Source organism: Melitaea cinxia, chromosome 12 (assembly GCF_905220565.1).
Source record: "Melitaea cinxia chromosome 12, ilMelCinx1.1, whole genome shotgun sequence".
In the NCBI taxonomy this organism is placed as follows: domain Eukaryota; kingdom Metazoa; phylum Arthropoda; class Insecta; order Lepidoptera; family Nymphalidae; genus Melitaea; species Melitaea cinxia.
Window position 1 is genome coordinate 8376281 of NC_059405.1, and position 26948 is coordinate 8403228.

The following is a 26948-nucleotide window of genomic DNA, read 5'->3' on the forward strand; positions in this document are numbered from 1 at the left end:
GAGCACCAATGAAGAATGTTTCAAAAATATTTTTTTTTCTTTAATTATTAATGGGTTGCTTAGCGATATATTACTGTATCCAATCGCATACGAAACGTACTACCCCCCGTTTAACTTAATCAAGGATTAACATTATATATCTTTAGCTGGATATCTGAACTGGTGTGTCCCTATGGTAGTGTTCGATACATGAATTGGAACTATTAGTGTACCTGCAGAGTCGCTGATCTGCCCAGACTGAGCCAGCTCACGTGTAGCATCGGAGATCAGTAAGTCGCTAGTGACCCCCTAATTTAATATCGAACATGGAACATTTATATAAATAATAACTCCAATTTAGTTAGCTTAAAATTATTTAATTTTTCTTAATAGCGAAAAATAGCTATTGTCAATAATGGGAACATTATATCTGCTCTCGATATTACACACCTTACATTAATAGATATTAATAAATATAAAGGTAACTGAAAAATTACAATTTTCTACTTCCAATCAATTTAAATATATTATTCATTTTTTATTAATTTAGTAATACTCATTACTCCATATTTTTAGTAAAATTTTATTATACAGCAACACAAATCATTAAACTTTCAGTAATCCCAATTTTATCGCACTCAAATAGTAATTCATTTTAATTTCATTCACATTAAAATGTATCTGAAATTACGAGTATTTCTAAATCAATATGCATTAAAAAAAAAATAGTAATTTTAAACAATAAAGTAAAAGCGATAATATTACTGACGTTATACACTGTCACTGTAGAGGATCAAATATATCACAAAGATTTCGAAATCTAAAGAGCCACGATATTTAAATTTACATACACACCATTTTTATACAAAAATATTACATTATGCGCATATTCATACAAAAGTATCACGTATTCAAGACATTTTCACACTGTAATACGTACAAGGTTACCCTATCTTTACCCACTAGAAAGGAAAATGAAAATCTTGTAGATTTAAACTAGGCTATTGTATTGTATCTACAGTACTCGGGATTTACCTCGAAATTTAATATACTGGTTGAATTTAACAACAGGAGTTATACTCTGTGCATTAAATTATGTAATTCATGATATATTGTAGGATAAAGTCTGTCTCTACTGTGATAAGATGATTGAGATACTATAACATTTATATATGGCTTAGTAAGTTGAATATTCTATAGCTATTTCAATGGTCTCTTAACTAACAAATTCACGCGGTTTAATGGTTCTCAAAACTAACTATTGCTAGGTCAACAAGAGTTCCTAAGCACTGTTCCTATATTTAAAAAAAATGTTCGTTCTACAGACAAACCGTTGGTATGCAAAATGAATCGTATTTTTAAATATAGAAATTATGCTTAACCTAACATGGTAGCACAGTTATAATTGCGATAAATCCCTACAAGATGTTAACTCTGACCTGAGTACAGTTGTATATTCTGAGTAATACCAATATAATTGTTTTATTTTTTTACATGTTCTTAAATGAATTCATAGGCATCATTACTGCTAATCGTACTATCGTTAATGTAAAACTTACAATAATAATAAAACCTAGATTAGCATACATGAAGTTACTCTCGACCGTCATATTTAGATAAATCCAACTTTTACTATTATCACATAGAATAATATTATTGGGTTATTCATTTTTGATTCCACCATTGGCATATCTTTACCAAAAGCAACACAGTGGTTGCAAAGTTATAAATGCTTTTGAATATCACATGGTATCAAAAAATGTGTTCTTTTTTTATAAGTAACACTAGTAAACTAATTTATTTATTTTTCGTTTACTCCCCTGTAGGTCCATTCTATTTGTATGATTTCTTTATTATTAACTATTACTTTATGAACTTAACATAGTGATAAAAAATACTTCACTTAAATATGATCTATTGGTCGAAAGCATTTTTGTATGTGGTCATAAATTAGTGTTCATATTATTTTTGTGTATTATTATGTAAATGAATTGTTATCTTAATGGAGTATTAATAATAAATTTTAAAATAAATTTTGATATAATATCAGGTTAAAGGTAACAAATATTGTTATTATTAATGTACCTAATAAACAAATATATGCCAGTTAACCTAAATTAGCAACAGTCCATTACTATCCCAACAAAGAGACACTTGTATTTAGAGAAAAGATCTTAATTACTGTCCATTTAGATATGATTTAGAATTATGTAATTGATTAAAATTTATTTTCTTATTGTAATAATAACAAACCAAATCATTGTAAACATAAATGTAGCACTTGATACGATTTAAAAACATAAAATCTTGCAAATATTACAAAAGAACAGATTTATTTTGTAATATAGCATTATAAAGATAAAAAGGTTGTTTGTCACTGTTAAATTTCGTCTACAAACATAAACATGACGCAATCAGTCGTTAGATTGTAGGTACAGGACTAAAAACGATAATAATCTGTTTTTGTGATATGTAATCAATTCGACACTGTTGCATAAATTATACGCACTTATTAATAAAAACTAACAAATTATTTGAAACCATTACTTGTCACATATTCATTCGTAGGCTTGTTTTTTTTTTTTTTTTATTTGCTAACAAACGTAAAATACTGTAATATGTCCATTTAAATAAAACTACGGCATAACTTTAAAGACATGCCAAAAACACTGTCATTTTTGGTCCTATAACGACACAATACAATGTAAATCAGACTGAAAACTTAATCTGAAGTACATGGTGGAGAAACCATAAAAAACAATAAAGATTGGTTAATTTACATCGAAGTAGGTGACCAGAAATTCATTTCTCGAAACTCAGTGGGTTTCGGGCGGAAGGTGGTCGACGGTTTCGTTAACTTGGGTTGCTGACTCGGCGGATTATTGGAGATTATTTTTGGATCCACTTTAGGAGCTGGTCCGAGACTTTCTACGGACTCTGCTAAGGAACCACCTGCAGAAATAAAAAAAAATACATTTTAAATTGATTTTAACTAAAATTTAATTCAAAAAATAGGGTTAAATCTTTTTTTAATGTAGATGTCCTAATTTTTCGTAATTTACATAACTTTACTATTTTATTTTATTTAGGAAACAAACAGTACAATAATACAGTAGCTCAATAGATCATCATCATCATCATCATCATCATCATCATCATTACAACCTATACAGTCCACTGCTGGACATAGGCCTCCACATGTTTACGCCAAAAATAACGTGAACTCATGTGTTTTGCCCATAGTCACCACGCTGGGCAGGCGGGTTGGTGACCGCAGTACTGGCTTTGTCGCACCGAAGACGGTCGACGGAAGTCGGCTTTTTAAGTTCCAAGGTGGTGGCGGAACTGTGTTATCCCTTAGTCGCCTCTTACGACACCCACGGGAAGAGAGGGGGTGGCTATATTCTTTAGTACAGTAGCCACACAGTACAATAGATATTTAAAAGATATAGCCCATATCCGACGTTACTAGTTACAAATTGACCTCTGGGTGTCATTAGAGATCACTTTGAGAACATTTCACTCACTTCATTATGCATATGCTCATTAAGAGTTATTTTTATTGAAAAAAACTTATGTTGATCAAAAAACTGTCAGGTAAATTGTGGACTTTTTGTTTTCAAGTTCCATTTTAATTCAGGAACTATTTTCAGCAAAGCTAAAAATGTTAGTCCCATTATATAACATAACCATCCTAATCACAATCGACAGTTCAGCAATATATTCTATTCTTAATTTCTATTTTGATAATTTACCATGTAATCTATTTTCAATAGTGTCTTCCTCAGCTAGTGTTGACGAAGATGTTGTGAGATCTTTTTTGTAGCCAAGCAACGCCATTGTGAGCCATGATCGATTGTTGGCGTCTCCTACTGGCTCAAACGGCGATGTGAAGAATCTGCGAAAAATTTATACACCTCTTTTAGTTCATTTTTGTGTAAAAACAATCAAAATTCTCTCTAAAAAATAATTTAGTTCTGAAATTGTTTTTATTATAACTTAATGAAATCAAGATGTGTCTTTAATTTCTTTTACTATATTAGAGATATTTACAGACTGACCAAAACCGAATAAAATAAATCTCTGACTAAATATGATCAAAATAAATTAAAAGTAAACATCTTTGTTTAATAATAATAAATATAAATATCTACAACATTTAAAACTTTTACTACTAACATATAACGTCATTACACGATTTACATTGTCATCCAAAGTAAGTGTGTATACAAAATTTCAGCTCGATGGGTTAAAGATACATACGCTTCAAAGTGAAATGCAAGATTCCCTTACAAACATACATAGTTACATACATTTCAAATTAAATAAAAGCTTTTAATAGGAACTAATCTTTATCAGCTACTCTATTTATATTATAAGTGGTTGTCATTGATATACTTGATTGATGTATCTATATACAGACCAAAATCAAATACAAATCAACTTCTTGAAAGTTCAAACAAATCATTTTTTTATGAATATCATAACATATCAACCATAAATTAATCATTAATACTCAATAGGTGTACTTATAATTATTTTTCGTTTTGTACCCTTTCGTCATCACGATATCACGATGTAATAAAATCTGATGACAGAAACACTAAACATGATCGGTTATATCAGCGTTACGTTTTCTAACACGTCATTTTATTATAATCATTTTGCAATTACATATATATATATTGCGCAAGGGGGTGTATAGCTCAACTTGCTTCTGTGCGTTTAAGAAACAATATTATTATATGTATATTATGTCATAACAAGTCATTATGATGTTCAGTGATATTACTTCTGGATGTAAAGTGAAATATAAATACACGTAACCACGACTGTTTTTCTTTAGGCATGTCGAGATCTCAGCTCAGCAAATTTTTTATGCAATTCTTATCAAATATTATATTTACACTTAGTACATATGTTTCATTTTAAATGTAAAATCACAATTAAAAAACTATTGTTAGATACGGCTTTATCAGCTGAATTCCCAAACTCGTGGGAAATGGATTCTTTATGTTATCTTAAATTTACTGCTATTTAAATAACACTAATCTCATATATCTTGAGATTAACCCTCACGAAGTATCGAATGGACTCTTGAATTGCATTAGCTAACTCAATATGATGTCAACTGTACTGACGCCGGTTATTTCAAAAATATTTATAAAATATTTTTAAAATAACCGGCGTCAGTGCATATACATAAAATTAATATTAATAAATATTTACATCTTCTAGTAGATCACTTCACTCGTTACGCCTATATTTAGACATCCAAAACCCAAAGCGCGAATGATTTTATAAAACTTGTACAAAAAGTAATAAAAGATTACAAAATTGACTTGATTTTATCAGCTATCCAGGCATAAAATCGAAAGATTAAAAAAAAAAAATTAGAAAAGGAAAACATACCTATAGTTTTCACTGCAGTAAATGCACCATTTTCAAATGAATTGAATGAAAGGTTAAACCAAACATTGGTGAATAAAATTCGTTGCAAGATTAATGAAAGGAAGGATGAAATTGTTTGGACAACTATTGCTCACGAATGCACAGAAAAATATAACGAAACTGAACATGCTGTAACAAGGTTCTCTCCAAAATATTTCCTGGAGGGAAAAAAATTGACATTCTACCAGATGAACTGAAGCAAAATACAACGCATGACCGAAAATACTCCGGCGACTAAACAATTATATTAAACATATATTACCATTTATTTAGCTCAAACAAATCCTTTCACCTAACCACAGCAGTACAGAGCATAAGATTCTTACCGGTTGCCATTCATCCTTCTACGAGAAGTTGGGCTTGTGGGTGGCGAGTGTGCCGGAGTGGCGGGCAGGCTCTTACTGTTTCGCCTTGCTAAGTGTCTCGGCTGTAACTCCCCACTGTCCTCTAGAGGAGTCGCTACTGTAAAGCCACGGGGCGAGCGAGTCTGTGTCATCTGACTTGCGACCTAAAATATCAGAAAACCCTATTAACCTCGTATCCTAATAGTTATGCAAAACTAGGTCGACAAACAAGCATACGGCTCACCTGATAGTAAGCTATTACGGTAGCTTACAGGCATTCACCAGAAGCACAGCTACTCTACCCCCGACCCTCCCCAGGATCTCTGGCCACCTTAACTCACCATAGGAACACAAGACTGCTTGAAGGAGTCGGGCTGTTCCAGATTTTGAGCAAGATATATCATGCTGTACCGTATCTCAATAGACGTAAAACCTTCAAGCCACTTATAAATTTCTATAATATTTTTCTTTTCGTAACCAATCCTCATATTCAAGGCAACTTTATGCTTTTGAACTAGTCTGGACTCTGTTCCTTATAATTTTCTTAACTCTATTTCTAAACTTTTTGAGGAAAATAAATACAATCATAAAAACAAACAGTTCAAGCGAATTTTGATTTTAGATTAGATAAACGACTAACACAATTTAACACGGTGCACAAAAGTAATGAAAAATATAGCAGTTTCAAAGTCAGTTAATGACTTAAAAACCTTAACTAGCGTTACCTGTATATGTAATAAAGTCACAAAAACGTAATGACCGCAATACTGTGTACAATTTCGAGACTTTATACGTATTTATATAACGTAAATGTAAAAAATTGACAAAAATGACTTTTATCGTTTCGCTCATCTCAATTAGTTACGATAAAATTCTAGAACAATCAATTTTAAGTAGATTTTAGTTCTCATACAATTGAACATCGTCGAGACCTCCATAAAAACGTAATAAAAAACAAATAGGAATTTCATCTCAAATGTATGTCGAACAGAAAAGGAGAGAATGTATTCGCTGAGTCACTTCGCGAGCGCATTTGAAATAGAATAACGCTCGGAAGTACCTTGAATGCAATTAATCACTGAGATATGGCTAGATCTACTTTTTTGCAGACTGGTGAGTAGTGACTGGAAAAATGCACTCATTTTACTTATAATTATTGTTAAGTTCAGACAAGGTACATACAATGAAAACAGTATACAAAATAGTCAAAACAGTATATCAAACATGTAGTGAGTGGATATAAGCGATAAGCATTAAGTTATATCACATATGTATACTATATACAAGCATTAAATATTTGTTGTAATAACAGTTATAGAATTTTATTTATAATTTTACAAATACCAAAATCAAGGTAGTTGTAATCTGCTTCTAATTTCTTAATAAGCTGTTCATTAGAATATTTTATTTCCATGAAAAAAACACTTTCACTTAATAATAATCGTCCAGACGATGTCACCATCATAGGTGACAAATAAGTTTCACTTTATCAATAATGTTATCTTGACTGACCTTGACGATAGAAGTAGCACACGCCGCGCCTTCTCCTTTGAAGCCATCGTCTACACCCGCGGGCTTAGGTTTAACATTGTTTGAATTTGCTGAAATAGGTGAATATAAATTAACGATAAAAATTTTACACAAAAAAATTATAAGTCATTGTGATTAATCATTCTTAATCACTCTTATCACTGACTTTTCACAAGCACAAAAATTTGTCAATTTAATATGACGAAAGATGAACTGAATGACATTAATGTTAAAAATAAAATAATGCTTTATGTTGACAAGCTAGCAATATTTCAATTCAAATGCAACGAGTAGTAGTAGTAAGTAGTATTTTCAATAAATGGTTAAAAGGAAATACTGACAAATTGTTCGAGCGTCATAATCAGGCAGACTTAAATGTGCGCGTGACTTTTGTTTTTTTTTTTTATAAAAAGCAAATTGAGAATCTTGTCCAGTTTAGTTCAACGACCAATGAAGTATATCCAGTTATTTATACTTATAATATGTTTCTTATAATAATAAAAAATCGAAATGTCAACTAGTTTCGAACGATACAATACAACATGTAATAAAAAAACCGTTATTATACTTTTTTTACTCATTTACCGACCGATTGACTTTTATCGTTACTTTTATTTGACGTTTCCTTCTTTTCATTAATTTTCCATTTCATTATATCCAGAAAACCAGTTATCCAGAAGAGACGATTTTAAAAAAATTCACTACGTTTCACAACGTGTGTATTCTTAAACAATATATAAATATATAGAATTATTAATACCTCGATAACCATGCTTAGCTCGGATTTTTTTTTTTTTTTTGATAAATCGTGTATTTATGAAAATTTTATTTACATACATTCATCAAAATATGAATCATATTTTTTCGATCTTACCGACATAATAATAAAAAATATGAACTGGTTATTTAACACGTTCACTGTCCAATGACTCCAAAGGAGTCACATTTGTACCAAACTCATATGTCCATGACTCTAGTTGGAGTCATAATCTATAAGTAAATTCAATGTTTTTTATTTGACTGGACGTATGAATAAGAGGAAAAAATTTCTCATGGACGTATGGTTAGATAACAAAGCTACCGAAAATTTAAAAGAGCCGCCGTAAAATGTTTGCCAGTTTCCCATATATGAAGAGGGTAAAATAAAACTATTTTTTTTGGAGGCAATGTTGTTTATTTATTTAAATCAATGTAATGTATTATAACATGGACGGCAGAGTACTATTACACTACACTTGGGGTACCACGTTATCACTTTAGAAGCCTTTGTACCAGCAAGTTTTGAAGATTGTCAATCTGAAATGAGCTTATTGTAGCAGCCTTTGCATCGTTTTTTATTCGTTTTACGACCTGGTTCCTTGGTCATTTTCTCGAAGGTGTGTTTGTTTTCAGGTAACGACTGCGGGCGTCCAACATATGTTTGGTTTTCGTCTCTTACCTGTAGCAGATTTTTTATTATTATTTCATGTGCCGATAACATGGCAAGCTTCTTTTGTCCCGAGTTCCTTTGCAGTTCATTGAAAATAAGGCACGAGTTTACCACCGCAATTGACAGCAAGTCTACGGCAATTTTTTTGTACCAAGTTATCGATTTTCTTGTAGGACTATTATAGCTACTCAACTGATCCGACACATCGATACCTTTTTTCCCTCTATTATACTCTAAAACCATTTCAGGTTTGAGTACTGGTCTTCGCCCACTACTCATTTTCATTTCTTTTCCATGGCATGTAGAAAGAAGTAAAACGTCACGTTTATCGTGCCATTTTAGCACAGTAATATTGCCTTTCTGCATAGCTGCAATCTCCCCTTTCTTCAATTTACGTCCAGTAACTTGTTGCGGAAGGCCTCTTCGCATTTTGTTCACTGTACCTAACAAATCAGTACGACGGGTCTTCGAAAAATTGGCTAGAGGTACACTGGTGTAAAAATTATCAGTTATTATCAACCTACCTTCATCTAGCAGGTTTTCAGCAAGGCGTGCGACTATACTTCCCGATAAATCCAAATCGTAGACTCTTTGGCTTATACCGCAATAGATTTCATACTCCCATACAAAACCATCAATTGTACATAGTTTGTAAATTTTAACGCCATATTTGTGAGCTTTAGATGGTATGTATTGCCGAAAGCAAAGGCGTCCGCGAAAGTGCACCATTGATTCATCGACAACAATAACACGTCCTGGTGTGTATATTGCGTGGCCGTTTTCCATAATCAGGTCTACAAGTGGCTTTATTTTATAAAGCCTGTCATCATCATTTCTTGGAGCCTCATTATCAGCAAAATGCCAACATTTTAGTAAAATGCAGTAGCGATTATAGGATAAATTTATATTGTGCATGAGCGGATGGAAATATAGAGGGTTTTTCTTCCAATAACTCTCAAGTGTGGGTAGTTTGACAAGTCCAGTGAACAGCACCATTCCTAAGAATTTTAACATTTCTTGTTCTGTTACGTCAGTCCATCTTTTTATGCGACTAAATTCTCCTAAAGCTCTCTCTTTTAGACGCCTGCCGTAAATATTCGTCTGTTCCACCATTAGTTTTAAAACTTTGTCATTCACAATTTGACGGAATATAGTGAATACATCCGTGTTCATATCAAAGTGAATAAACTGTCGAGAGAGATTATCCCAACCTGTAAAATTTTCTGGGGGTAGGTCATCTACTTGAAACAACCATTGATTTTCTACTCGAGGATCTTGTAGGGATATATTTGCATGAATGGGCACATTAGACTGCTGTTCTTCTTGGCGTAGCTCCTCCTCGATAAAGTCTCTAATATCGTCTACAGTTTCATAAATAATAGTTGGTGCAGACTCACGTTCAAAAACCAGCGCATCTTCGTCCTCGGAACTCGATTGGTCACTGTTTAGACGGATTATGTCAGCATCACGAATGTTCTTAGCAGCCATTATGAAAATAAAGATCCTCCTTTATTTGAACTTTTTGTTCAAACTTTGTTACAGGTACAAGCGTAGCAGTAATTGTATTTTGTGGGCACTAGATTTTATTTTACATTCATACAATGATGACATTTCACAGCTGATATTGACATTTCATACCACAGAACATATAAAAAAATATATGATTGACTACTATTTTTAGTTAACACGTACATGACTCCATAGAGAGTCACACAATTTTTAGTTCACACGTTCATGACTCCTTAGGGAGTCATATTTTTTTTTACACTATTTTCCTGAAAAAAAAATTTTTTTTAGGCCGTATTAGTATAAATGTAATCTCTTATAATGATTATTGTCAAGTTAGGGCAAAATTGTAGGTGGACGTACGAATACATTTTATAACTTTGTACTAGGACAGGGAACGTGTTAAATTAAAAATCACGAGTGCAACCAGAAAAAAAGAGAAAATAATCGATCTAGAGACATGTGGTCTTCTCGTTTCGGGAACGGCCGATTTCCCACCTATTATAAAACTTAAAGATGGTGGCGAAATTTACCTTCGTATTCTAATGATATTGTAAGGGGTGGGCCATCTAACGTTTGGAATTGGAACTATAGGTTATTTTAAGGTTGGAAGGTTTGATGACATTTCCGATGTGACAGAAAGTTAGTTTTATGTTTGACATTTATGAAATGGGTCGCTTTTCACTTGAACAAAGTTGGGAAATATTAAAAACTTTTTTCCAAAGTGCTCACCACTTTGGAACTACTCAAACTTTCTTCTACTCAAACTGGAAGAAATTTACGAAAAAAATTTAACAAAAAGGATGTGCCAAAAACACAGTTTGTCGATCAATTTGTAAAGCGAGTTCGTGAAACTGGATCGTTGTTGGATAAAGCAACTCGTGTACGTACTCTTCCAGAACGCTCAACCGAAAACATCCCTGCTGTTGCTCAGAGTGTGTATGAACAACCATCAACATCAACTCGTCATCGTTCTCAAGAATTGAACATTTCACGCACTTCTTTGAGATGAATTTTGCATAAAGATCTCGGTATGAATGCGTACAAAGTTCAATTTGTGCAAGAGCTGAAGCCGCATGATCATCCGATGCGTTTTGGGTTTGCTCAATGGGCCGAAGACCGCTTGATCGAAGATGAGCATTTTTACCGAAAAATCATCTTTTCAGATGAAGCTCATTTCCACCTCGGAGGATACGTCAATAAGCAAAATTGTCGTATCTGGGGCGCTGAAAATCCACGTCATCGTGGAGAAACCAATGCATCCACAACGAGTGACTATCTGGTGCGGATTTTGATCTGGCGGCATTATTGGGCCATTTTTCTTCGAAAATTAGCAAGGAAAGGCCGTTACAGTGAATGGCGATCGCTACCGCGCCATGCTAAGCGATTTTTTGTTTACCAAAATTGAAGAGGATGACATAGACGACAGTTGGTTTCAACAGGACGGCGCAACGTGCCAAACAGCTAACGTAACAATCGATCTTTTGCGCACTATTTTCGAAAATCGCATAATCAGCCGAAATGCTGATGTTAATTGGCCACCTCGAAGCTGCGATTTAACTCACGCCGTTTTTTTTTTTTTTTTTTTTGTAGGGAGCCGTTAAGGACAAGTGTTACGTTAACCATCGAAACGATTGACGACTTGAAACATGAAATCGAAGTTGACGAAATAGAGGCCCAAACAATCGAAAATGTACTGAAAAATTGGACTGATCGAATGGGGTATTGTAAGGCTAGCCGTGGCAGTCATTCGAATGATGTTGTCTTTCATTCCTTAATGGAAAGGTTCAATCTTTCTAATAAACTCACAACTTTGAAAAAATATTCATTAGTTTTTTTTAAAGTCGATTCAAATTCCAAATCTTAAATGGCCCACCCTGTAGCAGATTTTTATTGCCTAAAAACACGGATAAAACGACATTTTCTAAAAACGAATCCTAGTTAGATCGCCCTTTATCCCCTGCATACTACATAAAAATCGTTGGAGCAGTTTCCGAGATTCAGATTATATATAGAATTGCTCGTTTAACTTTTTAAATTAACTCTAAAAAGATCGAGTCGTTAAAAGTTACCTATCTAGTTGAGTTGTCGTTAGATAACTAGAATTGAATAAATATGTACTTAACTTTTTTTTTAATTTGTGTATTTTTTATACAAATAGGTCGTCAAACAAGCGTAATGCTCACCTGGTGGCAAGCAATTATCGCAAGCTCGTTATAGACGCTAGCTCCAAACCCATCCCCCGGAACATTGGCCAGCTAACTCACCACAGCAATACAACATTGCTTGAAAGCAGAATTATTTAGCTGTGATCTTCTATAAGGTCGAGGTACTTCCCCAGACGGGCTGCTGGAGTAGGATACTTACTGCACAGCACTACAGGAAGCATCCTGCTTGAGCAGGATACTTCCTGTAATGCCTACCCATGTATATATTTACAAATGTATATAAAGATAATAACTAAATGACATCATAATCTATACAAATAACTTTATCATTGTTTATTAAATAACGTATTTCCTGACAGCAGAAAATTAATACGTCACGTGTTGCAAAATGTTTATAGCAGTTCATACCAAGCAGTTCGCGAATGCAAATTGAATTATTATTATGTAAAGAAAATTCTATTACAACACGTGATCATATTTACGAATTGCTTTGTAACAATCTATGTATAAATACGAAGTAACTATTTTAATAATCCTGTTATTGAAAAACATATTTGATAAGTAATTTAAATGATAAATAAATTTAAGTAGTTACGTACTTCCGTAAATACTCAATTTTTAAGAAATAGCTACAATTCATCCGATTTTTTCATGATAGATACTTAAAAACTTTTATTTGTAATGTAAATAATATCAAGAGAATATAATATATTATAGTTAAATATAAACGTAAATAAAGTTTTTGTTATGTTAAATAATGTTATGAAAAGTTTATACTTATCATAAAATTAATATACCAATCTCTAATTTTGTGAAAACAATTAGGCATACTTTTATATTAAATAGTATCTGTGCCCGCGAATTCGTCTGCGTGGAATTTACCAAAAAAGTTATTTTTCAGTTCGCAGAGTTATAAAATAAATAAATTTCTAAAATAAAAATAGCTTAAAGTACTCCGCATTATATCAACTACCTGCCAGTGAAAGTCCCGTCAAAATCGGTCCAGCTGTTTCAGAGATTAACCGGAACAAACAGACAGACACATTATTTTAATATTACAAACAGACACTCCAATTTTGTTTATTTGTATAGCTGTTATAAACAACAACCACGCTCTATTTCAACTTAAATAGTATTATTAAAACGCTTTAGCCTGAAAAATCTCACTGCTGGGCGTAGGCCTCTTTCCCCATGTAGGAGAAGTATCCGAACTTAATCCACCACGGAGCTTTAATGCGGGTTGGCAGGTATATTCCCTACTATGATTAACGACCGCTATCTGGTGTACATTATAACAACCGAGACCGATGGCTTAACGTGCTCTCCGAGGCACGGTGGGAGACCCACAAGGACTGCACAAACACCCAGACCACGGTAGACATCTGTATGACCTATACAAATGTTTGTCATGTACGGGGATCGAACCGCCAGCGTAACAGCCTCAAACCAGTAATGTGACCGATGCGCCAACGCGTCGTCAATTTATTATTATTAAATAATAAGTTTTTGTGGAGTTTGCATTCAAGACAAGGTTATCTTATTTTTTCATAAACATCAATTAAAATGTTCGTTAATCAGTTTGCAAAAAGTTTTGAGTCTTACCAGCTGTATTAATAGGTGCAATTCCGTGCAGAACTTCTTGGCAGGGTTTCGTGTGTTTCGACCAATCTTTATCTTTGATCACATTAAACGTGGCCGAAGCTGCTACTTCGTTAGGTTGTTCAATCAAAACCTTCGGAACTTCGTTGGGAAACTTCGGTTTGCCAAACAATACATCTGTCTTTGGATATCGAATGTAGAAAAACGAATCTTCTGGAGGCGACGTAGCGAATGGTTCAAATTCCCTGCGAACAATTACATTACATTAAAATACGTACAATAATTATGAGTATACCTGTAACAAGTTTTAACAAGTCATTTTTTTTTAAATAGATTTACAATAAACCCATTTTTTTAACTATAACTTAATTAGATATTAACTAATCATAAGTAGCGTGATCGTGAAGTGAATTAACGTACTATATAAAGTCATAAACAAAAACGTTTACAACAAATTGCATTTAACGAATGATTTTATTCGTGATATTATCAATTTAGTATAACGCAATAAGTTTATCAACTTGAGTAATACTTACGACAAAAGGTTATTCAAGTTACTGAACTGTGCAACAATATTTCTCTTTTTCATCATCGTAACAATGTTTATTGGTAATAATAATAATAATAATAATATAATAATAATAGTTAGACAGAAGTTTCCATAAATTCACTTGTCACTGAAGTAAAAAGACCTAGACGTTCACAAATTATGCCGCAAACTTAGCTATTAAGAAACCACCTTACATTTTATACCGCAAATACTATTGCTGGCGAGTTAATCTTATCACGATAATTTAGTTGTAAACTAAACAAAAATAGCTTGTGACGTCGTATCTAGTCAGCCAATGGCGTCCGTTTATTCGAGCACTCCCCCAACAATCAACACTTACGACATTTCAATATGCAAGAATTCATTGTACATTTAGAGACAGGCAGGAGCTATGACTTTTTTTTAATTTTGTTAATAAATAATGTTTCGTAGTTTAAAAATTATTCTTGGCACATAATTTAATCAATCAGGTGCCAAATGTTTTTGAAAGCAACAACGAGGAACTTTAAAAGTAGACAGCGTGTTTTATTATCGCTAAAAATAACTAACTTGGCTTTCATACAAGAGTATTTTGACAGCTTTCTAGATCTCTGCATAATAAAATAGACTGGTCACAATAACAGAAATTTCTAATAAACAGAAACATTTCCTTTTACTGCTACATATCAATGTTAGAGCAAATTCTTTGATTTCGACGGTTAAATTTATAGTAAAATTAAACTTTTGATTTTTATAGAGCACCGAAAGACTACCAAAATTGTGCTCAGATTTTTTTCTTTAATGAGCAAAATGGTCATGGAATTTTATCTTAAAACCGTATTTATAATGAATCACTAATTATTTAAACTTTTAAATTTGGAACGGTTTTTGCACAATGAAATTTAATGTTGACCTGAAAATATTATTTAAACCTGTTCACGGCCAACACGACGTATTTTTTTTAAGCGATAAATTCATAGAAAGAAGTACGTGAGTACAAAGTGCACATGTCAGAAGTGAAACTTCTTTGGTAAACTAATTTTTGAGTCTCGTTTAAATTTATACAAATCTAAAGCTTCAAATTTCCGTTCCAGTGCCATCGACAAAAACGTTGCCGTTTCATCAAAACGTTGTCGTTTCATCAAAACGTTGCTGTTTCATCCGTAAAAACTTTAGCCTCCTGCGCCTAAAGAAGTTTCACTTCGAACTTTGCGTGTGCATAGTGCATCAATAAGGTTTCTTCTTATATACCAAAATAAAAAAGTCAACACTTCGATATTTCCATAGCATTTATAAATAGGAAGAAGCCAGTACAAACAATCTCCTTCAAATTAAAACTAGGCGGTAAAGAGCAGATCAGCAGACTATTCTACGCTAAAGTGACCTTGATACCCATATGCTTATGACGTCACAAATCGACTAGGAAAATAAAACCAGCCGTTTAATAGAACGAACGTTTACGAACGTTTTACATAACGAAGATTTTCGAACGACAGTAATAAATTGATTGTTGAATAAAATATTATATATCTATATATATAGTATAGTAGTTAATTAAAATGGCTTTATACAAAAAGGCTTCAAAAAACATTTTTGAATTGTCATTCTAAAATTAAAATTTTAAGTAACTATTATTTTTACGGTCACCAACCCGCCTACCCAGCGTGGTGACTATGGGCAAAACACATAAGTTTACGCTATTTTTAACCGACTTCCAAAAAAGGAGGAGGTTCTCAATTCGACTGTATTTTTTTTTTTTTTATTTATGTTACATCAGAACTTTTGACCGGGTAGACCGATTTCGACAAATTTTGTTTTAATCGAAAGGTGGTGTGTGCCAATTGGTCCCATTTAAATTTATTTGAGATCGAACAACTACTTTTCGAGTTATATCTAATAATGCGTTTTTACTTGACGCTTTTTTCGTCGACCTACGTTGTATTATACCGCATAACTTTCTACTGGATATACCGATTTTGATAATTCTTTTTTTGTTGTAAAGAAGATATCCCTAGTTTGGTACCATGATAAAGAAACCAGGATCTGATGATGGGATCGCAGAGAAATCGAGGGAAACTCTCGAAAATCCGCAATAACTTTTTACTGGGTGTACCAATTTTGATAATTTTTGATTTATTCGAAAGCTGATGTTTGTCATGTGGTCACATATAAATTTTATCGAGATCTGATCTGATTGACTTTTTGAGTAATCTTTGATAACGCGTAGACTTGACTATTTTTTCGTCGATCTACGTTGTATTACTCGTCGATGTAATTGAAGTCGGTTTTTTTTTCGTTTGCGAGCAAACACAATTATTGGCATGAACTTGTGGAGGCCTGTGTCCAGCAGTGGACTGTGATAGGCTTAAATGATGATGATGATGATTATTATTATTTTTTAAAGTGAAGCTACCACCAATTTGGAATGTAGATTGGGGAAGAATCGGCAAGAAACTCCAAAGTTAGGTACTCTTTTAAAAATGAAATACAAAGTGTGTCGATACAAAGTTGGTAATATCTTGCATGCAATACAGCGCCACGAAGTCCATGCATCTTTCCATCTATGTAATCCTGCACCGAATAATAAGCTTTAGCTAAGCTTTTTACATATAATATATTTCTTTTTAATACAATTTATATAAAGACAGTCGCAAAATCGTTTGTGGGATTTTATTATACATGCGAATACAATATAAAGGAGATGTTTATAGAAAAGAGACGTTTACTTTGCGCAGTCAGAAACTTATATTTTTTATTCCTTATTTGAGTTATAATTTTGTTATTCCTTCTCGTGTTTACACTGCGATTACTACATAGTCTTGCCCTAAGTATTGTTACAAATAAAATTAAAAAAAAAAATTCTATAGCGCGTAACATTTATTACTATTACACTGTGTTAGTTTAATACATTAATATAAAACCATTAAAAATATATAAGGCCGGCTCCACACGTTGGTCCCAACGCTCGTACCAAAGTTGGACAGCAAATTAGGTGAGGCGTACACACGTTGGCTAATAAACTAGTTCTGTCCCGTCAGGGCCAATGTGAAGATGTCCGATACAGAAATCGAAACTGCTCTGAGCGCTTTTATAGTACTGAGTGCACATTTATATTTGTTACTGAGAAAATATAAAAAGCCACGACAAAGAAGATGGTGGATGACGACACATCATAAAACACGGAATCAGTGAGTAAAGATCTAGTTATACACTCCATTTTAAATATTCTAATAACGTCAACAACAAACTACAATTATATCAGCAGTTGTCTATAGGCGCTGTAATATTAAAGTATCTATTCTATATTTACATTTTCTTTCTTTTTTAGGTATGATGGAACCCGATTATTGAGTAATTTGATTCAAGAGCCATCAGGACAGTTTGATAACTTTTGTCGTATGTCTTCGATAGATTTCGAATACCTTCTGCAGTTGATTGGACCAAGAATAAAAAAGCAAGATGCAGTATTCAGAGACTCAATACCAAGCAAAGTACGCCTTGCTGTTGCTATTGTTCATGCCGGTGACGATTTTGTGGATGAGGAAGCCATTCTCGCTCGAAGTACGCACTCGCTGCGTGTTGCATTTGTTGCAACAGAACTGCGCAAAGCGCCAACGTGTGGACAGATCGCGTGCGTTGGCGCAGATTCCTTTGATGAAACCGACACAAGGCGGCCAACTACCAACGCTCGCACCAACGTTGGGACCAATGCCATTTTCTAGATCCACACGTTGGACAAGTAGCGTTGGGGCCTATATTGGGGCCAACGTGTGGAGCCGGCGTAAAGCTTATTCAAAGACGACTACATTGGCTGCAATACAGTCCTTTAATTGAAGCTAGGTATCAATAGAAGCATGCACTTTTTCCGTGGGAAAATTCTTCACTACCAATCGTATGAATTGTTTTAGGGACTCCAAATTATCATGGAATTTAGAGCAAGCCATACTCTCATACTCTCGGTACACTAATATTAGACTAATACCAAGCGTATGGATAGTTTTAAAAATTGTATTTGGCTCCATACCTACTTTGTGCAATGCAATCACAGCGATTCGGTTCTCTTTATTACCCCAATCCATTTTAATATCACAAAAATGTGTGTATGTCTATTTATTTTATGTATGTATGTCTATTTTCTTTCAAATTATTTTCCATAACATGAAACTATACCTACACCTTTAATATATCATTTCCTTTGCCCTAAAGTTGCCTGCAAGAGATTGCTTTTTAGCATAAGGCCGCCTTTTATACATTTTTCTACTAATTATGTTTCTTGTTTATTTTATTTCTTGTTTGGTGTAAAATAAATAATCTAATCAAATATATAAAATTCTCGTGTCGCGGTGGTTGTAGTTAAACTCCTCCGAAACGGCTTGACAGATTCTCATGGAATTTTGTGTGCATATTGGGTAGGTCTGAGGATCGGACATCTATTTTTCATCCTCCTAAATGTTAAGGGTAGTCAACCCCAATTTTTTTATTTTTTTATTTTTTTGATAAATTATTTATTTTTTATTTTATTATGATTTGGCGTTAAAAAATACATACAACCCCAAATTTTCACCCTTCTACCACCAACCCCTATTTTTAAAAAGCGTTTAGCGGCAAGACAACGTTTGCCGAGTCAGCTAGTTATTTTATATACTTACAGGATTAAAAAAAAATTACATGATAGAAAGTTTTATCTTTGGTGCACCTGTTACCGATAACAATTACTTACGTATACGTTACTTCCTGATATCATCATTTTTTAATTTCTACAATTAGTTTCATTATCTATCTTATATCTATCTATAATATAAAAATGAGTCGCTGAATGTGTTGCTAAGCGCAAAACTCGAGAAAGGTTGGACCGATTTCGCTAATTCTTTTTTTAAAATATTCCTTGAAGTACGAGGGTGGTTCTTACGGAGAGAAAAATTAAAGAATCGACTGTTAGGCGATACGAAGTTCGCCGGGTCAGCTAGTCTTATATATATAAAAATGAATGTTTCTAAGCGCAAAACTCGAGAATGGCTCGACCAATTCGGCTAATTTCTTTTTTTGTATGTTCCTTAAGGCCCACGGAAGGTTTTAATACAATTTTTTTTTATATTATTTTAAAATGATTTTTACTGTTAACTTTTGACCGAACGAAATCGGTCCGGGCAGCTAGTCATAAATATGTTCTCATTGACATAACGAAGGTCAAAATCACCACAGCGGTAAAGGAAACTACGAAATCACGGCTTACTTATTAATACCTTAACATACTTTTTGTCAACACATGAGTTCACGTTATTTTTGGCGTAAACTTGTGGAGGCCTATGTCCAGCAGTGGACTGTATAGGCTGTAATGTTGTTGTTGTTGTATACTTTTTGTCTATATAAGTACTATACTATATATCCTTATTATTTTATTTCTTCTTTGGTTTAGATGTAATAAATTTAAGTTATAATTATGGAAACTAGCAATAATATTAATGAACAAGACGTTCCCTTCACAAAGTAATTCTAATCTTTTTAATCTAAGGACTAGGCCACTCCATAGGAACATCACACATTTACATACAAAAAATTAATGAGGTCGTCGTCGCATACCAATGTTTACAATCTTGTACAATAGTTTAGCCGGTTCTGAGAGAGGATACGCCAAAATTGAATTACAACCTCCAAGCTCGTTAAAATTTTGAATTTTTTGCAGCATATCATTTCTAATATCTTTATTTCGGACACATTCCACCATAATGTGAACTGCATCTTCAATGATGCCGCATTCGGTACACAACGGAGAAGGTACCTTTTTCATCAGGTAAGCAAACTTAAGTGGAATACATTCCACTATTAAGTGGAATGTGACCGGAACGGAGTCTAAATGCTGTGGTTAACGTATTCATACTCAGTTTGAATTCATCAAACCATGGTATTCTCCAAGGATCATTCTGCATAGCCTACGACAATCTTATCAGATGAGTATTTACACCTCAAAGCATCACGTTTTATTATTAAACACTTAACTTTAAAGACGTAATGATAAGAATATATGTGTATATGTACGTCGTGTGTATATATATATATATATATATATATATATATATATCTTAATATATATAAATCTCGTGTCACAATGTTTGTCCTCGATGGACTCCTAAACCACTTAACCGATTATAATAAAATTCGCACACCATGTGCAGTTCGATCCAACTTGAAAGATAGGCCTATATTTTATTTTGATATATTAATTATTATATTTAAGAAAAAAATAAAGAAGGCGGTACAAAGTTCGCCAGGTCAGCTAGTATATATATATATATATATATATATATATATATATATATATATATATATATATATATATATATATATATATACGTCGACGTACGTAGTTTTTTAATTTATTATTCAATGTTAGTAAATAATAATCCCATGTTTTATAAACATGTCTGATATGACAATATTATGTACAAGAATCAAAACAAAACATATTGTGTGGTTATTTTACTGTAACAGTGTTGAGATCGATTGTCATGACGTCAAAACATTTGAAAACTGCTCATAATAAAACTGATAAGGATTCATCTATATCAGCTTTGTTATATAACACTGCACTTATGCTTGCAATCATATGCACTATCTATGAGGTTCTCAATTCGATTTTTTTTTATTTATTTAGACTTTACACCAAACAGGAAATAAAATAAACAAGCAACATTAACAATAATTAGTAGAAAAATGTACAAAAGGCGACCTTCCTTCCAGGCAACCTTAGGGCAAAGGAGATAATAATATATTGACGGTGTAGGTGTACAGTTTAATGTTAATGTTTAATGTTAAAAAATAGACATATAGACATACATACATACATTTATAGATAGATTGATTACATATACATACATACGCATACACACACATATTCATATATACACACACATACATACATATTCATACATACATATACACACATACATATACATACGTACATATACATACGTACATATACATACGTACATATACATACATACATATAGATACAGATACACACACATACACACACATAAGTTCATACTACATAAATAAGAAGTTTTTAAACAAAGTTAATAGTGACAAAAGGAGATAATCATAAGGCTGGAAACCTAAAGCAAAGGATTAAATCCCATTCATTTTAAGAAAGCGTTGTTTAACGGATTTCTTAAAAATAGGAAGAGATTGAGAACGGCTAATCCATAAGGACAAAGAATTCCAAAGTCGAGCAGTTTTTTAGGTGAAGGATTTTATGTAGAAAGTAGAGGAATGAGAAGGAATTTCGAGAAGTAGATTGTCGTTCGACCGTAAACTACGTTCATGTAAATCATTTAGATTTAGATATTTTAACCGCTCTTTTAGGTAAGAGGGAGTTGCCGGATCAAACATAATGCAGTATAATAGCTTGAGAATGTGAGTATTCCTGCGAAGGCGAATTGGGAGCCACTTGATTTTTTTGCGAAAGTCGGAAATGTGATCATGTTTGCGGAGACCAAATATGAATCGGATACATAAATTTTGAATGCACTCAAGCTTATTCAATTGCTCCTCGGTTATGTGAAGAAAGAAAGTGTCAGCATTGTCATTGATAGGTAAGAGAAGACTATGTACTAGCGCAACTTTGGTGGACGTAGGAATGAAATTTTGTAGCATGCGAAGGGATTCCACAGCAGAAAAAAAAATCGACTTACTTCACAAATCTGTGGTCACCAAGAGAGGTTTTGATCAAATATGATTAAATTTGTCACTTTCTCGCTGCATGGAATTTCAACACCGTTAAAAATTACTGGAGATAATCGTGTCTTATTTACGCGAGAAATAAGTTTAGAGCTTCCAATAATGATAGCTTGTATTGTGTGTTGTTGTTTTGTGTGTAACTTTTTACTGTGGGTACCGATTTTGATAATTCTTTGTTTCATCGAAAGCTGGTGCTTTCTGTGTAGTGTAGTGAGTCCCATTTAAATTTGATTGACATTTGACAAATACTTTTTGAGTTATACTGCGCAATTAGTTTACTTCGACTGTGTTGATGTTGTTCTCATTATAATACATATAGATGGAATTTTAAGTCAGTTTAATTTAGCAAGCAAGCAAACACAATTATTGAATCATTAATGGACATATTATTTTACAATTCATATTATATTTCTGTATACATTATATGACATTGGAATTTCAAACGACCCACACTATTTTATTAAAATACAGGTTTGGCCGGGCCTTATGGTGAATGTACTACAAATCAAGGTTATTTGTTTAGTACTCTATGCAATCTTTACTCTTTCAAAGTCATCTATATAATATATTTCACAAACTTGAAACCATTAGATGTAAATATCGCAACGTCACAAATTATCACCTACAATTCCGCTAATGAATGACGTTAAAAATATTATTATTTGTTTAAGGACACTTAGCGTGCTTGTAGTATTCTTAGTATGTCAATAGCTTCTACCTATTCCACTGCAGCGTACGACAAGGGGGATATTATATCCCCGAAACTGTTTACCGCTGCACTGGAAGAAGTGTTTAAGCTGATGGAGTGGGAAGGACCAGGTAAAATCATCAATGGCAAACCCCTCATGCACCTTAGATTTTCCGAGGATATAGTAATCTTTGCAGATCCCCTAGAAGAACTCAGCACTATGCTAGGTAACCATCATAGCGCCTCACAATGAGTGGGTCGTAAGATCACCATGGACAAGACAAAGATCTGGGTCAATGTCACACCCATACTCGTCGTTATTGACAGTGCTACTCTACCTGAAGCAACTGATCCGTATAGGTAAGCCCAACTGTGAGAGAGAGGCAATTCGTAGAATCCAACTCGGTTGGGCAGCGTTCGGGAATTACAAAGTATCTTCTCGTCTAGTATACCATAGTGTCTGAAGGCAAAGGGGTTTGAGCAGTGTATTACCAGTGATGAGCTACGGCGCTGGGGCGTGACCTTTTATCGTTAGCCTTTTCCATGGGCTCAAGGTAGCTCAGCGAGGAATAGAAAGAGCTATACTTGATATTTCTTTACGCGACAGAATCCGTAATTATGAAATCCCTAGACGAACGAAGGTCACCAAAATATCTCTCAAAATCTGCAAGCTAATGTATCAATAAGTAGGCCATATTGTAAGAAGAACCGACAACCGATGGGCAATTTAGGTTCTCGAATGGCGATTTTTAAGTAATAACAAAATCTGCAGACATAATAGTACCATATTAAAAATTTATGAAAAAATAATAATACAGAAACTCTAAGCCTGATTTGTCATATTATATCCATCTACTAATATAATCAGTCACAATTAACCGTCAACTCAACCGTCCACTTAGACTAGTACGTAACTGTTCCGCTGACTTAGCATTGCCACCACAGTTCATAGAATTAAGTACGGAAATAAAACATTAAAAAATTCGTGGTTTTGTTTCGAAGAGACATGAATGTATTCATATATTTTATTCAAGTCAAAAATATAACAGCCTCCAAATCGGCAACGCGTTTCATTTATCTTTAAATATAAAATAGTTTTTAAACATACTTTTGATCAAAGAAAAAGTTTGACTAGCTGTACATTCTGTAAGAAGGATACGTTTGTCGTAAAACAATGCGATAACAATCCTTCGATTAAAATCGAGGTGTAAAGTACTATTATTTCATTTACACCAAAAAAAAAAAGCCCCTGGACACAGCTGGAGCAGCCAGGCCTGTCACTTGCGGACGGTGAGTATAACCAGTGTTGCATTGACTGGATGCTTAGATAACCACAAACCGTAATTCAATACGCTCTTCAGTGTTACAGGAAGACCGGTTCTTGCACAAGAAGGTCAAGGAAAGGTCGCCGAAGATGTACATCGAAATCGGTTCGCTACATCTTCTGAGGCTCGTAACTGGAGCTTGTTTGAGGTATGAAACGTAAGTGTGAGCCTAAGAGCCTTAAGAAGAAGGTTAGCAGAGAAGGACCTGAGAACATTTCGACCAGTTCGAGTCCCAGAACTGACCGTAACTTACAAAACAGCGAGACTTAGGTTTGCTTAAAAATATTGAAATTGGTTTTCGGCACAATAGATGCAGTTCTCTTCTCTGATCCTATTTATCATAATTACTTTAACTTCAATAACATTGGACATTCATACTAACTACCATTCCTTGTTTTAACCCCAAAAGGTGGATAATTTCTAAAGATACATATTAGTACACCTCCACACTATCTGTAAAGCGTACATTTTATTTTTCAAGTCTCTTACTTCAAAAACATAGGACTTTCATACAAACTTCCAACTCTCGTATTATACCCCTAGCCTAAACTCTATAAGGAACATTCCTGCCAAATTTCAATTTTGTAGGTGTTATAGTTTCTGAGATTTCGTGATTAATCAGTGAGTGGTATTTCGCTTTTATATATTTTAGACAATACATTTATAAATGATAATATAAACATTATGATAATATTAAATTTACTTAACCTATGTAAAGACGCACACAAATATTATTATATCTTAGTTGTGTCTTAGCTTAATAAATAAATGTTAAAAATTCTACTTACTTGGTCGGTTTTGATTTCATCCAAACTGGAAGGGTCAGTCCATCCTTGATTTCTGGATCAGACGATGCCATCTTTAATATTATTAAATTCCAAATAATATAAATCTACAACGCTCTTTAACTTATCAGCGACACAGTAGTTACAATACTAAATATAAAATCACTTTAGCCACTTAGGTGTGTTTTATCTTGAGCAGAATGATAAGAAACTGATAGTTAACGACATAAAAACAACAAATACGAAACTTTACAATAACTGGTTTAAAATAAAAAATTTAAATATAAATAACTTATTGATAAGCGCTCAGGACACTCTTTGAGAAGCACTCGACTTCAGATTGAGAGATGACATAGGCATCTGCAACAAAAACATATGAATCAGATCATTCATCACTAATTTAAAAAAAAAAATATATAAACAAATTATCAACTACTGTATAATACTAACGTCATGAGAATACAAAAATTTGATCTGCTTTATTCAAATAAAACTATTACGCGGAAAATACGGAATTGAGAGAGATTTTCAGTAGATTTTTGTGGTTTTCCTATCGACCAAATAGAAATTAAAACTTTGGTCATACTGAAACTCAAGTGTTCAAAAATACCCTGGTGTATTAAATATAAATATGAGAACTTTTATTGTTAAATTTTAAGTAAGTTGGCTACTAACTATACTATTTAAGCGGGGTGGTTATAATTTTGGTAAAAAACAACTGAAAATTCCGCAGTGCCAAAACTCGTGTTAGTGAATTGTAGCATAACCATAGAGATTAATGTTTTTGACCTATATATATTACATATGGCGAACACTGGTATAAGGGTGCGTGTGCCGTGGTGTCAACGGCGCCAAACCACCGACGGTCGCGGGTTCGATTTCTGCTTGAAGTGGATATTTGTGTTTATACAAATATTTATTTCCAGTCTGGTTGTTAGTCCTTGTGGGTCTCCTCACAATGCCGCGGAGAGCACGTTAAGCTGTCGATCCCGATTGTTATCATGAACACCTGATAGCTATCGTTACTCATATTAGGGAATATATCCGCCAAGCCGCATTAGAGTAGCATGGTGTATTAAGCTGTGGCCCTTCTACGATATGGGGAATAGAGGCCTATGCCCAGTAGTGGGATATTACAGGCTGAAGCGTATATTACATATGAATATACCTCAGTCAGTCAGTTCAGCCTATTGTAGTCCACTGCTGGACATAGGCCTCCCCAAGTTCGCGCCAGACATCCCGGAATGTTCCAAAATTCCTAAATTGACTAAACAATAACTACGTTATAAGTACGTTGTCTAAAAATCCTACTGGAGCTTGAATATTGTTTTGGTGCCTTGCCCAACCAATTTACCAGATTACAGTCATTACATGACAACAACAACCAACAGTCCTGTTCCCTACAAGGGAATTACAATAATAGCCTAAAATAGCTTCCAGAACAGAATGAGTGTCAAATAAAACATAAGCAAAAGCATGGGTCCAAAATATTAAAGAATAATCGCAAAAACAAACACAGTAGGTACAACCAACGCAAGCGCAGCAAAGAAACGAATGGCATTCCAATCAAATAACAATAATAACAATATCAAGTCAATGTCAAGCACGTAAACACGTTCCATTTTATGTATTATGTTGCAGAATGTGGGAATGAAATTAAATAATACTCATATTAACATAGTTATTTTAATACATTTTTTTTTCATTTATTGAATATTAATTAATTTAATAATTATAATAAAAGCATTTGTTATCTAAAAACGTGTCTACATTAGTAATACGCATGGTGAGGAACGTCCATTATTATTATTATTTTTTTTATATGTAGACTAGCGCTTGACTGCGATCTCACCTGATGGCAAGTGAAGATGCAGCCTA

General features: G+C 33.5%; 2 protein-coding genes across 3 annotated transcripts; one reads left to right on the plus strand and one right to left on the minus strand.

Annotated features, from left to right (window-relative positions):
- Nucleotides 1–335: 335 nt before the first annotated feature.
- LOC123658369 lies at nucleotides 336–25171 on the minus strand. 2 transcript variants are annotated; one of them, XM_045593801.1, is made up of 7 exons: nucleotides 14655–14770; nucleotides 14543–14618; nucleotides 14010–14251; nucleotides 7287–7375; nucleotides 5757–5938; nucleotides 3735–3877; nucleotides 336–2931 (listed from the first exon to the last, which is right to left on the minus strand). In XM_045593801.1, exons 2-7 carry the CDS (start codon nucleotides 14596–14598, stop codon nucleotides 2756–2758), a joined length of 888 nt encoding a protein of 295 aa, XP_045449757.1. In that variant the 5' UTR covers nucleotides 14599–14618; nucleotides 14655–14770; the 3' UTR covers nucleotides 336–2755. The 2 variants fall into 2 exon arrangements, with proteins under 2 accessions (XP_045449757.1, XP_045449756.1); XM_045593800.1 differs by lacking the exons at nucleotides 14543–14618; nucleotides 14655–14770 and adding an exon at nucleotides 25074–25171.
- Nucleotides 17476–18325, plus strand: LOC123658370. Its single transcript, XM_045593802.1, has 2 exons — nucleotides 17476–17723; nucleotides 17864–18325. Exons 1-2 carry the CDS (start codon nucleotides 17587–17589, stop codon nucleotides 18255–18257), a joined length of 531 nt encoding a protein of 176 aa, XP_045449758.1. The 5' UTR covers nucleotides 17476–17586; the 3' UTR covers nucleotides 18258–18325.
- Nucleotides 25172–26948: the final 1777 nt, after the last annotated feature.

Bases quoted from the DNA above. Each gene is read 5' to 3' on its own strand.
- LOC123658370 (XM_045593802.1), top strand. From the start codon at position 17,587: ATGTCCGATACAGAAATCGAAACTGCTCTGAGCGCTTTTATAGTACTG. The intron at 17,724-17,863 runs GTGAGTAAAGAT...TTTCTTTTTTAG, and splicing joins CATCATAAAACACGGAATCA to GTATGATGGAACCCGATTAT.
- LOC123658369 (XM_045593800.1), bottom strand. From the start codon at position 25,144: ATGGCATCGTCTGATCCAGAAATCAAGGATGGACTGACCCTTCCAGTT. The intron at 7,376-14,009 runs GTAAGACTCAAA...CACCTATTTCAG, and splicing joins TGCACCTATTAATACAGCTG to CAAATTCAAACAATGTTAAA. The intron at 3,878-5,756 runs GTAAGAATCTTA...AATTTTTCGCAG, and splicing joins AGAAGGATGAATGGCAACCG to ATTCTTCACATCGCCGTTTG.